This window comes from Chaetura pelagica, unplaced genomic scaffold, assembly GCF_000747805.2.
Source record: "Chaetura pelagica isolate M959 unplaced genomic scaffold, ChaPel_1.0 scaffold139, whole genome shotgun sequence".
Classification (NCBI taxonomy): Eukaryota; Metazoa; Chordata; class Aves; order Apodiformes; family Apodidae; genus Chaetura; species Chaetura pelagica.
The window spans coordinates 4,499,079-4,512,223 of record NW_009970717.1 but is presented as its reverse complement, the minus strand read 5'-3'; the positions used below and the strand labels follow the sequence as shown (position 1 = coordinate 4,512,223).

General features: G+C 36.6%; 2 protein-coding genes across 2 annotated transcripts in view; both read right to left on the bottom strand.

The window, feature by feature from the left end:
* Window positions 1–678, bottom strand: part of NUDT7 (nudix (nucleoside diphosphate linked moiety X)-type motif 7) — a 5,166-nt gene extending 4,488 nt beyond the window's left edge. Inside the window, exon 1 of the mRNA XM_010006243.1 lies at window positions 652–678. Within this exon, the coding sequence (XP_010004545.1) occupies window positions 652–678 (27 nt within the window). The remainder of the gene's footprint in view (window positions 1–651) is intronic.
* Window positions 679–1,172: 494 nt separating this feature from the next.
* On the bottom strand, window positions 1,173–9,846 carry LOC104396349 (hypoxanthine-guanine phosphoribosyltransferase-like). Its single transcript, XM_010006187.1, has 9 exons — window positions 9,829–9,846; window positions 6,610–6,716; window positions 5,939–6,122; window positions 4,421–4,483; window positions 3,869–3,886; window positions 3,583–3,665; window positions 2,519–2,565; window positions 2,166–2,242; window positions 1,173–1,220 (listed from the first exon to the last, which is right to left on the bottom strand). Exons 1-9 carry the CDS (start codon window positions 9,844–9,846, stop codon window positions 1,173–1,175), a joined length of 645 nt encoding a protein of 214 aa, XP_010004489.1.
* Window positions 9,847–13,145: the final 3,299 nt, after the last annotated feature.

The following is a 13,145-nucleotide window of genomic DNA, read 5'->3' as shown; positions in this document are numbered from 1 at the left end:
GAGAAGGGCGGTGTTAGGTGTCAGCAGTCATTGCTGTAGCTGAGAAAACCAGAAACCCGGTTTGGTGTCGCGCTCCGCCGAGGCGCGGCCCGTGCTGAGGGGGCGGCAGCGAGCGGGCGGCCCTGGGCTGCTGTGGAAGCCGTTCCTGCTGCTTTAGGTAAGGGGTCTGTTCACACAGGCACTAGTGTCCCTCTCAGGCGCTTTGAAGGGCGGATGGCATGACAAATAACAGCCCCTAGCTCTCAGGGGGCTCTGGAAAGCACCACTGCACCCTTGTGAAAGCCCCAGCACCTGTTTTTGTTCAGGCCTCTTAAACGCTGAAGGACATCAACAGCCCCACTTGAAAATAGACTCTTAACTCAGTTAATTCACAAGAGGAAAAAAAACAGCTTATTTTAATCACTTTGAACAGGTAGGAAACAGGTGGCAGGGACTGCCTGAAACCTGATGCAATTTCTGGGCAGTAAAATTTAAGTTCCACTTCTCATTAGGGACACAGAACCAGCAGAAGTAATTTCCTGGTCTAATGGTTTCTCATCCAGTCTTAATCAGCATTACCTACATTTCAAGTAACACCACAATGGTATAAGTCATATGCAATCCCTTCCCTCAAAAAGGTGACAGCATAAAACCTAACTGCAGTGTAGTTACCATAATGTTTACTTTTTTTTTTTCCATTGCATTGAGCTAAAGAACCAAAGTTTTCCAAGTGTTTTCCATATGGTAAGCACTTAATACAGTTGACTTTAAAACCCTCAAGTTCTTAAATGCTTATTTAGCCTATATGTTACATGAAGTACATATGTATATATTTACATACACAAGCTTGTGTAAAAATAACTGAAGCTTGAAGACAATTACACAATGTGTTACTTCATAGAGGAGATTAAAAATCAGATACAGTTACATGTACATGTTCTGGGTGTTGTCCCCTGTGATTCCAGCAGAATATGATAACATTTTATGGTAAGTGTTCTGTTCTGGTTTAACTGATGCTTGAATAGAACTCATTCACCTTTAAGCTGTTTTACATACTATAGGAAAAAATAAAAATAGAGTAGTATCTTTAGAAAATGCTGTAGTTTGCCAGTGAAGAGCACAAGTTGTAGATTACTTATTCATCCACACAGACGTACAAGCCCTTGAACTGTTGTTCCAGAAAATAGATGTTATCAGATCCTATATTTCTCTTTGGCTTTCTCTTTCAGAATGCAGATGTGCTAATAATTAAAAAAACAAACAAACAAACAAAACAGTACAACTTCAGTCAATCTTTACCTTAAAAAAAAATATGCAAGAATGATTTTCAGTCACATTCCTAGAATTGTAAGGAAAACGCCAGAACAGTAAACTTTGCAAGTTTGGTTGCAAGTTTACTACCTACGGTAAAATTCAGATGTTAATGTTACTTCCAAGCTCATCTGCAACTCACAGCTTTGTGTATTCTGAAGAGGTCACATTTGTCCAATTATCTCATCCTTCCTCATACTGCTTTGCAATAGCATATATCCATTTTGAATCTTTAATACAACTAGTTTGTCTTATTAAAGACTTTCAAGGGGAAAACTTTTCCACTAAACCAGATTTTTAAAAGTGCTTTTGAAAACTCAGGAGGGAAAAAAAAAATTTAAAATCATCTGTTTCTACCAGTTTTGCTCTTTCCAAGACTACTAGTCAGTGCAGCCCAAAGAGACTAGAATATAACAAAGGAAAAAAGATCTTGATGGACATGTTATACAGTGTAGGAAAGACCTTCACACACAGCCGTCTTAAAGACTTAACTAGAAAAGAGCAACATAGGATTTCATGAAGACAGACAAACAGGAAATGGAAGCCAAATTACAAGTTACTTTTTTTTCAGATGGGGCCAGCAGTTCATATGCTGCCAGCCATCTTGGAGGATTCAGAACACCGCACAGCATGGCTGCACCATGAGGCTTGTGAAGTAGATTCAGAGAAAGGTAAAGCATAAATAAATTCTTATACCTCAATATAAATGTACCACCTTGGCACATGAATAATGTTTTTGCCTTTTTAATGCAAGTTTCGACAGATTTTTTATTTTTTTTTTTTAATTGTTGAGAAACTCTAGTATAATATTCTTGCTGTTTCCCCATGGTAACCATCATATATATAACAGTGGAAGCACACATGTATGTACTTACATTTAAATCTCTGAAGTATTCGTTATAATCAAGAGCATAGCCAACCACAAATTTATCTGGAATTTCAAAGCCTATATCTGTAACAAAATACAATTATTTTTATACCTGGGTGGTGCAAATAGCTTTTAAATACACAGTTTGTATTCAATACAAATGCTTCAGCTAATTAAGAGTACTACCTAAAGTGGTAATGAGGTTTCAGCATGGCATAGCCGGTAGCCAGTTTAAAAGTTTATATGCATTTTCCTCCATTTTGTTTGGCCTTCCTGAAACTTATGTGGGTTTTCAGACTTAATGTGGGAAGTGAAATGATGAGATTGTATTTTGGACAACCAGAAAAACACTATGCTTACAGTCTGGTCTGTAGCCTGGAGTTCGATGAGTCGTTTTTACAAGCAGGCTGTAAGGCAAAGCAGGGAAGGTTATGTTTTACAAATATGTCTTGCTCTAAGCTTTGTACTTCACTCACCCTTCTCCATAAGCTTCCACAATCATGTAGCTAAATCTAAAAAATGAGATTGTAATAAAAAGGTAGAGTGTTCAGCCTTATAATTGAGGAAGAAGCAAAGGCTCTGATCTAGGTTCATTCTGAAGGTCCAAATGACTATTACTTTACATTTAGTTCTTGTCAATTCTGTGTCCCAAATCATGGCATTTTCGTGTAGCAGTGTATCAGCAAACTGGAATAGCACAGACAAGTGAGCAAGTTCAAGTGGCATGTAAAGATTTTAGCAAGGAGGGAGGAGGAAGAGAACAAGCTGTGCAATGTCACTATGATTTCTTCCACAGTCATACCCATTACTTGCTTTTCCTGTGCACTTCTGAAGAAACTGAGTGGAACACTCACTAGGAGAAGCATAACTGCTGCATGCAGCAATAAGTGTTTTTTTAAAGCATTGTGGTTACTTGACAGAGAGAAGGACATCCCAAAACATTGTTTGAGAGATCATCTAAAACATGTCTAAACTTCCACTTTGAGTAATCTCTCAAGTCCTGACGAAGTGTTAGAGTCTGAAAACCTATATGACTAAGGATATTAAGAAAAATTCCAAGTATTTTCATTCTAGTACTGAGGCAACTAAGAAGGTGCTAGGAAACCTATGCAAAGATCTACATTTCCTTCAAACTTAAGGAGATAAGAAACAGGGAATCCATGAGACTCTATGGACTATGCAGAAAGACCCAGGGTATTTTTATTATTCATTTCAACAACAAAGGTGCTTGTGCATATGTAAGTCTCCCGTTTAAAGAAATACTTAGTTTTCTACCAGCTGGGTAAGGATTGCATGCTGCTTTTACTTCCTCTTTCTCCAAACTTCCAACAAAAACATCCACCCACATACACTGACTATTCACCTAAGTAATGTTGCTGTATCTTCTCAAATCAGTACGTTAGTATGTGGCCATATCATTGTACCTTACAACTTTTACCATCTTTGGTTCGTTGTCTTTCAGTTTTGAAAGTAACGCTTTCATTGTTCTACCAGTCTCAATAATGTCCTGGAAAAAAAAATAAAATTAAAAATCCTCCGAGTCTGAATGAAAAGCCAGACTGTCAGTGGATTAATTTAAAGTATAAAAACTAGTCAGCAACGCTGGTAGAACACTGACTTAATTGTTTTATATGTAAAAGGTATTAACTTGCAAAATGGGGAGAAAGTTGTCCATGTTAGTCCCTCCCCCACGCTCCAGACTTTACTTACCTCTACTACTAACACATTCTGGAAAAGATCACATAGGGAGAGAAAGAAAAGAAAATATTTACATTACAACATTCAGTGAATTACACAGCCAGGAAAAGTTTCCACTACAAACTTCAGCTACAAGCGAGTTTCAAGCAATTTTCGAAGGAGCTTGTCGCTTGACCGCTTACTTTATTCTAGTGCTTTCTGAGAGTCTTACTGTGAGTATTTATGGAAGCATAAAATGTAAGAAAACCATCTATGTCAGGTTTTACATATTATTCTATGTATAACAATAGCATACTAAAGCCGTATTACATGAGACAATTTAAGATGGTTCATTTCTGGGAGCTGAGAGATAAAATGTGGAATAGGATCTTTAGAAGCTTTCAGTACTGATCGTGTTAAGTTTCTGCTGAGATCCATGGGAATTACTGTTTCAAAGCACGGAATGTTAAATCAGTGTTAAGTGGCTGAAAATACGTAGTATCAAAATCTTAAAGGTGGACTTCCTGAAAGAGTAAACACAGAAACTGTCCTTTCTCCTTAAAAGCTGAAGATGCTAAGTCATACCTTCCCATTTAGTGTAGACAATTCCTCACCAACAATACTGATTTTTTCTGTAGGTGAATCATTCTAGAAGGAGAAAGAAGAGAGGGAATTCACATAAAACATGCTCAAAATTGTTATATTGTATGTGTATGAGTCATCTGCTTCTCTTGCTTTTTGCCCAGTAAATGACACAAGTTTATACGGCACTTCTTCAGTAACAGAGGTTTTAAGTAGCTGAGAGCAAGAGGAGAGAGTGAAGTATCAATGGAGTCAGGTCTTTGCATGAAATGGGAGTACAACCATATTCATGGAACAGACACTGTTGTGCTCAGCTATTTTTGTTACCACAGGATTGATTTAGAATTCCACTAAAAATTATAGGAAATATAAAAATTATAGGAAAATTATAACTTTTATATTTACTGTGGGGTAGATTTTGATCAGTGCACAGAGCTCTAGCTTTCAAAGAGTGGAGAAGATAAAACAGAAAAAGGTATCAGAATTAATTGCTTTATAGCAGTTGATTCAGGCCAACTAAGGTTGGTTTGGCCAAAAGATACCTGTTCCCCAACGTACAGATTATGGAAACAAATCTCTCCGTTATTATCCATAGGAATAATAGGAAATAATAATAGGAAATAATAATAGGAAATAATAATAGGAAATAATAATAGGAAATAATAATAGGAAATAATAATAGGAAATAATGCAGAGAAAGACAATAGCAAATCTCCAATGCTAAGCTACCCTTAGTACACACTGCCACTGTAGTTTGCGACAGTAAAGAGGGTGTAGGACCTGTATGGATGCTTTGGGCTGGTTGTGCTCAGCTATTTTTGTTACCACAGGATTGATTTAGAATTCCACTAAAAATTATAGGAAATATAAAAATTATAGGAAAATTATAACTTTTATATTTACTGTGGGGTAGATTTTGATCAGTGCACAGAGCTCTAGCTTTCAAAGAGTGGAGAAGATAAAACAGAAAAAGGTATCAGAATTAATTGCTTTATAGCAGTTGATTCAGGCCAACTAAGGTTGGTTTGGCCAAAAGATACCTGTTCCCCAACGTACAGATTATGGAAACAAATCTCTCCGTTATTATCCATAGGAATAATAGGAAATAATAATAGGAAATAATAATAGGAAATAATAATAGGAAATAATAATAGGAAATAATAATAGGAAATAATAATAGGAAATAATAATAGGAAATAATGCAGAGAGAGACAATAGCAAATCTCCAATGCTAAGCTACCATTCGTACTCACTCCCACTGAAGTTTGCCACAGTAAAGGCAGAGTAGAACCTGTATGGATGCTTTGGGCTGGAGAGAAGGTTGTTGGAGACCTAAATTTGGCTTTGTCACGTTAAGTGTCTATCTGCTATCCATTTGATTGTTGGGGCAGATTGGTGAATCAATTGCTTTGAACAGGATATTTGCATAACCTCATTTTTTGTGGAGTTTTCATGTATAGTACCAGCATTCAGGCTATTAACCTATGGGGAGAGTCAATTTTCCAAATAAAAGTTACTTACACTGTAGCTTTTTATTCTAACAAAATCCACAGTGATAGGTACAGATTTATCACCATTTTGGTTTAGTGCTTTTATATGGTCCAGCAAATCAGCAAAGAATTTATAGCCTCCTTTAAGGACACAGAGTGCAACAATGTGATGGCTTCCCATATCTTGCATGATATCTCTAGCCAAACGTTCTGTCCTGGAAACAAAACAAAACGACACACAAACAGAAAAACACACCAACAAACAATCCTGTAAAATGTTTTGTATCTTGTATTTGTTTGTCCATATATTGAGCCATGTCTAAGATAAAATTCTGATCTTGCTGTTAGGCTTTTATAACCAGCAAATTGTGACATTAAGACATAGGAAAATTAGTTACATATTTGCAGTTCACAGGATGATGTCTACTTCACTTGACGTACTGTTGATTTAATCCATGTGTCTAAACAATGCAGGATAGGACAGCTTAAAGATACTTGAGATAACATGGAAACTTAACTGGGGTTGTAGAGGAATCCTCTCCATAAAACTCCTCTTGTACTGAACTCCAGAACACAAGTGTTATAGCTGCAGGGTTTCCATATTTCTCATGGGTTATGTAGGGTAGGGCATAGGTCTTTTCATTTGGAGGGAAATGGATCACTGGCATCACTATCACTACTCTATGTTGATTACCCTCATACCTGTCCAGGATGAGCCCATGAGGAATGAAGACTCTTTCTAAATCTTCTTCATAATGCTTAGGAATGCAAAATAGATTTTTGTTGTAGCCACTTTCTTCATCTCTTATCTGTAAGTGAAAGAGAAATAGCTCTAAGAGTAAAGACAGAGCCACACGGGAAAAAAAACCTTCCAGTCTCTGCCAATGCAGAGAAAGACTCCTGCCCACAATAATATGTAAAAATAAAAATACATCTAAGTGTTTTTGAACTTTCTGAGTTCACAATTTGTCTGAGAAGTGAATGGATAGATAACTACTTTGCCCTGGTCATCATAAGATAAATTCTCAACCATCATCAATTCCTAAGAAAACTCAAAACTGACAACAACCCTCTTTCCCCTTTGTATTCTCCATTTCCCCTTTGTATTCTCCATTTCTCCTTCTGCAGAACACAGTAGCTTGCTTGTATAGCAAACAAACAAAAATTAAATTTAAGACAAAGAGATTGGGATTTAGAATTATAGTTTCTTTTCAATATACTGGCTCCAGGCTGTTGCTCCTGGAGGTGTCTGGGTGTTGAGAAGTTACACATTCTCCATTTGGTCTTCTTTTCTTACTAGTCTGTTGATGCCAAACAGGTCTGTGCCTTCAGATTCTACCACTCTTCAGGACCATTTGTTAGTTCGTGAAGTGGAGGTACAAAAGCGGGTAAGAAAAAAAAAATGTAATTAGGTAGAAACTATTGTGAATAAGGGGGCCAATCTGTAATTATTACCAAAAAAAAAAAAAATTGAGTAAGAGAGTTTTTGTCATATCTAATATTGCCGTCTTGTTGTTAAAGAAGACAACCTAGAACTAATTGATAGAAAAATTCAAATCTGGCTCAAAGCTTCCCTGGGGCAAAGTAAATTAAATACACACCAGTTGCTTTCTGCAGAAGCTGATACAGTAAAACTAAAAGTGTAAGAGTGGTGCTTTGTGCTGATTTCTTTGGTGGACAGTATGCTTATAATGACATATAGCCTGTTTATTGAGCAGCAAAGTTGACAAATACCTGAGTAGAAGGCAAAGTTTAATTAAGTGGTTTTACTCAGTGTTCTTGCAGAGACTGTAAAGCTTTTTCCCTCCTCAGGCTTGACATGTGTAACACTCCTGATTTAGCTTTTGCTAAACAGGTCTCAAAACCAAGAATTTGGTAGCTTGCTAACGAACAGCACAGAGCTAGGAACTAGGCAATAATAGCATAAAGCATTGTTAACAAATGAATTAACACTTGCAAAATATTTAGACAGATTGTTTTTAATTCTCCTTTTTTTTTTTTGGCATAGGACAGATGACTGCTTAGGAAGAGGGGAAAAAAAGGACTGTGGGAGACAGAAGTTATAACTTCCAAAACTCACAGCAGCTACAGAAATGAAATAACCAATTACTGCTGTTTATTTGCAATTAGCCACAAATAGCCCACTCCATTTAAAGGTAAAACTACTGAAAGGTGTTAATAAGAATTTCAATGAATAGATTATCATAGAATAAAAGAAGACATACAGAATCTTATCCAGGCTGAATTAACTGTATTCTACAAGCATTCAAAATTGATAGGCTTTGATGTTCCAAGTTAGACTTAGAAAGTAGCCTTGGAGTTCAACACTGTTGTGTCAGCAGTACTATTTTGCCTGGTTTAGTTACTATTTTGTTTGTGGCTGAAATCAGCAAAGTGAAAGCTTAGGTGAAGGATTGTTTTAAAATTGTTTGTGCTTTGTTAATCTTGGAAGAGATAGTGTCAGTTACCCTGGTATCTGCGGCAGATAAGGCTAGACAGTAGAATCTATGAGCAGAATTTAATGCAGTGCAGAACTGCTTATTGTTGTTTGAGTGTTTTATTAACCCAGCTGGCCAGTTTAAAATGGTCTAATTTCTGCCTGTGTGAGGTTGCTATTGGTGACAGACAGACTACATATACAGGGTACGGGATTCTGTCAACATGCAGCAGTGATTATAGGACGTAGTTAGAATCATTGGTCAAAATGAAATGACTATTTATTTGAGACTGCTGGAACATATAAGCATAATTTTCATTTGTAATACAGAAAAAGCGCAAATAAGGATAGTCACTGACATGATAAACAGTTGAAAAATAGCTGAAGGGTAGGTTGTTTGTTTTGTTTGGGGGTTTGTTCCCCCCTACAAGATCTCCATCCCTATTGCATTCTGCATAGCTGCAACTGAAGTGCAATGACTATACAACCTGTGACTTGAGCAGATTTTCTTTTGCCTAATCACAGAACTGATTTCCAGATTTGATAGACTTCAGCCTTACAGTTTGCTTTTGCAGTTATAATTTGGGCTTTCATCTGCTGAGCAGGTTAAAGTTCAGCTGTGGTGCCAATTAAATTAGTTTCCTGCTGCATTTGATGAGAAGCATCACAACTGGTTCAGCTCAAGTAAAGGAAGAGTTTTGTCCATATTAATGTAACTGTTGAATAAAGCTAATCTTGAAGCATACAGGTGTGCATAGTTATTACTGCTTATAGCTACTTCAACAGCTCAGTTTAGTACTCTTTATTTGGTTAATAACTATGCTCATTGAGGCTATTTTATGTAAACATCTGTTACATTAATATCATCATTGTTGCTCTGTGTGAATAATTTTTAAGGTCTTCTGAGAGGTTCATGAACAGAACCTTAAGGATTGCATCAGTTTGAGCACCACATCACCATAGCAACATGCTGCATGTAACTTACAGGTTCATAAAAACAGTTGCATTGTGGCACATGATAATACAGCAGCATCCCATCGAAGCAATCTACTAAACTGTCACAAAAGATCATGAAATTATGAGCTTGAAACTTAAAGAATCAGTTATTTAATTTAGGTTCAGTCTCATTTGTTATTAATTTACTGATGTAGGTTTCTGGATTTAAAGGGGGGAAACCAACAAAATTAACTACAGCAAATATGTGCAATAAAGAGATTAATAAATAAGCATTATTTCATCAACCTAGAATGAAAGAAAATTAATATAGACACATTAAAATAATACTAGATAACATTGTAAGTTGTAAAAGGATTGAGGCTATTAAGATGCCTGTGTTCTGAAAGCCAGTTTTTCTCCTAAGTAAATATAAGAAACAAGGCCTTTCATTGCTCAGTACCTCTAATGTTCTACTATTTTTGGTTAAACCCACACCCTAAGCTCCCTTCAATCAAATAACCAAACATAAGTGCATTATGCTTTCTTACCTGCAGTCCATGAGCCATAATCTTACTTTGTACTATGCTATCAGAGAGTGAGTTGGTATTATTACTGCAGTTTGTCGTGCTCTATTTTCATCTTGCAGTCAGATCATGACCTGCCTTTAAAAGGTCAAAATTGCCATCCTTCCTACACGAGGAATTATTTCCTTTTACTAATGCACTGACATCACAATCCCAAGTTCTTACTTAATCAGATTAACCAGAAATAAAATAGGCATTAGCCCTGCTGCAACCAATCAGAGTAAAGAAATGGGGAATGAGGGAGATGCAAAAAGGAAGCATATGAATCAAATTAGGGGGAAGGACTAGGTAGGGTAGTGAGCTTTTCATTGAAAACACAAATCAGGTATTGGTTGTAGGGGTGGGGGGTGTGTGGGTGGGTGTGTGTGTTGAAGGTAACTTTATTTACCACTTTCTTACACAATGTTTGCACATCTATTGTTGTGATAAAGTTTGGGTCTTTTAAAAATTATTGTGATGACTGGCTGTAAAAAAAAAAAAAAGTTTTGAATAAACAAGCCATATTTTTAAGGATGACTTGAAGCAGAGGTCTGTATCTGTTGAGATATGGTGAGCCCTGTCTGACATTCTTGCAGGTCATTGTTCCATAAAACGAGGGGGTGATAGTTCCAGTAACATGCTCTGCATCATTTAAAATGAAGTCATGTTGACATTCACTGTAATCTGAGTATTTTAGTGTACATGTTTAACTGCACTGTTATTTGGGATTAACATGAAAGTCTTAAATTTCTAAAAATTAATCCCACTAACAAAATGAGATAAAGCCAGCTTGCATATGACATTTTACAGAATTTTTTTACCAGATTGGATGCATTTTGTTAATTCAACTAGTTGAGTGTTTTCTTGGGGAGAGGGCATATTAATGAAAGAAGATTTGTCTTTTTTTCTTTGTAATTTTGCGGGTGCTCTTCAGATTGTGGCTGATAACACTTGGGACAAAGCAGAAATTCATCCGCTTCCAAGTGGATTGATGGGCATACCCGCAGCTTTCAGTGATACGTTAAATAGTAATAGTATTTGGGAACTCTTCACACTTTGAGGCTACTTGGCCCCTATTTTATGGAGTTAGCAATACCTTCCTTCTATTAATTCTGTATCATGGTCTTTACCTTACATAGCTGAACTAGTTATCTTGTGAGAAGCCTTGCTTTTCTAATTCCTAGTGTAAGGCATTGCTTTCCAGTCGGTAGTAACTTTTGTTCAAAAACATAGAGAATTTCCTCAACAAAGTCCTCCTTTGAAAGGAAACAGTAACAAAAAACCAGGTATGCAAACAGTGGTGGTGGTTGTTTGCACAGAGATACTCTCCCTTCCTCATTCTCAGTTGCCCAAATGAAGGTGAACAGCAAGACTGGTGAGGAGCTCTTGTGAAGTTATAACTTACAAGTGCTGTAGATAAAGCATGAGAAAGAAAAAGAGAAGACTCCTACGCTAGTTTGTTTCCCCTCTCCTGAGTTTTTCAACCCAGTGTAATTTAGCTGTTCTGAAAAGAGGGTGGTGCTCTAGAGAGCCCTGTGAGGAGGATGCCATGACAGAATACTGTGCTGCAGTATCACTCATACTGATTGCCCATGTATCACACCTACAGCTTTATATGACTGGTTCTAGGATTTAAATAATTTCTTTTTTTTTTCCTAGTTATTTACAGGAAAAAAGACAGGTACAGGCTTCACATTTGTTGATTCTCCTTTAATAATTTATTGAGACCACATGGCCTCAAACACCTTATGAAAGGGTTAATGAGAAATAGTCAGGTCAATGGCCTATTTGGGGGAAAAAAAAAAAAAAAAGAAGTATATTTTGGAACTCTGAGAGACTTGGAATGCAAAAGATTAGTGTTGGGGAAAACATACTCTTTCATTAGACTTTAAGCTGGTTCAAGAAGCCTCTGCTTACTCCATCTGAAACTCAGAAAACTACATTCCAGATCATATTTGTGTGAATGAATGTAGGATTCTCAGTAAATTCCATGGAACCGTAATAGTAACTACGTACCACTATCACCTGAGAAGTACTTGAAAATCCAGTAAATGTGTTAGTTCTCACTTACTAGTGGACTGATATTTGCATTGTGAAAGTTAGTGCTACAATGGATGTTTTTATTGTTACCTTCTGAAGAAAGAAAAATGCACAGGTGAAAGGTTCATGCTAAAACAGCCGTTTGTCATTGCTGAATAAGGAAAATAGAATGTAGCCAGTTGGCATCCTTAGTTTCTCAGTTGTGAGTTATGTGTTCATGCTCCCATAGGGAAGAATTAAAAAGTAAAGTGTGTATGTATTTGTTCCATATAGGAGCCCCAAGTACATCTTTTTAAAGTTAAATGTTTTGAAGAAACCAGTGCACCAAGTAAGTCGGGCATCAGTCCATTGCCCCCCCTATAGATAACAGGGTACTGAAAGACCCAGTAAGAGTAGCCCATGCAAACATCCTGGAGATTATTTAGATGAGCACTGATAGCTGAGTAAGCAAGCAGCCAGTCAATACAGAACAACACTGCTCTTGTCCTTGTATCTCTTCCCTGAACTACTGAATCAGTAATTATTTTTTTCAGGATGTGATTTTTACTGCTTACATACTTAAGTTTATTAAACAGTTTTACATTGTACTAGAGTTTGAAGTAACTGGTCTTGACACTGCTGCAGTAATTTTAAAGTTCCTCAAGAAACATTTTATAAGCAGTAATTAAGTCTGGTCAGGCATTTATTTTTAATTATTTTAAATCAGAAAGCAAATACACAACATCAGATGTATTGTACAACTGTTTCTTTAAGCTACTGAAACCTTACAAATAAAACGTCAGATGAAGTGTCCACCAGAGGGAAGCCTCTACCATGGAAGACAGTGTTTGCCAAACGGGAAGAAAAACCTGAATTATAAAGAAAGCTTTCTAGACTAAGAAACATTGTGTTCAATTAATAAGCATACAGATCTCTCACCAAAATACAAATACAATCAGTTATTTAAACCAGGCGTCTTAAATATTCAGAACAGTTCTGAACTTGTATGATGATGGATTACAGGAAAACTCTGCTGGTTTGCACCACTGAAGACCTGACCCATGAGCTCCATGTTCCATGTGGCTGATAAAGCGTTAAATTAAAACTGAGCACTTGTATTCATTGACTGATGTGTTATTAGGAAACCTGATTAATAAACTTTGAAATGGCTTGACTTCAGTAATTTGGAGCCCAACCTAAATCTGTTCTTTGTTTGGTACTTTTAAGTCTTAGACAAGACTAACTGCTTAACTGGTTTGTTAAAAAGCTGCTTGGAAATAATG

Bases quoted from the DNA above. Each gene is read 5' to 3' on its own strand.
- LOC104396349 (XM_010006187.1), bottom strand. The intron at 2,243-2,518 runs GTAAGCATAGTG...ATTTTGTTACAG, and splicing joins TCCAGGCTACAGACCAGACT to ATATAGGCTTTGAAATTCCA. The intron at 1,221-2,165 runs GTAAGTACATAC...TTTAATTATTAG, and splicing joins AATACTTCAGAGATTTAAAT to CACATCTGCATTCTGAAAGA.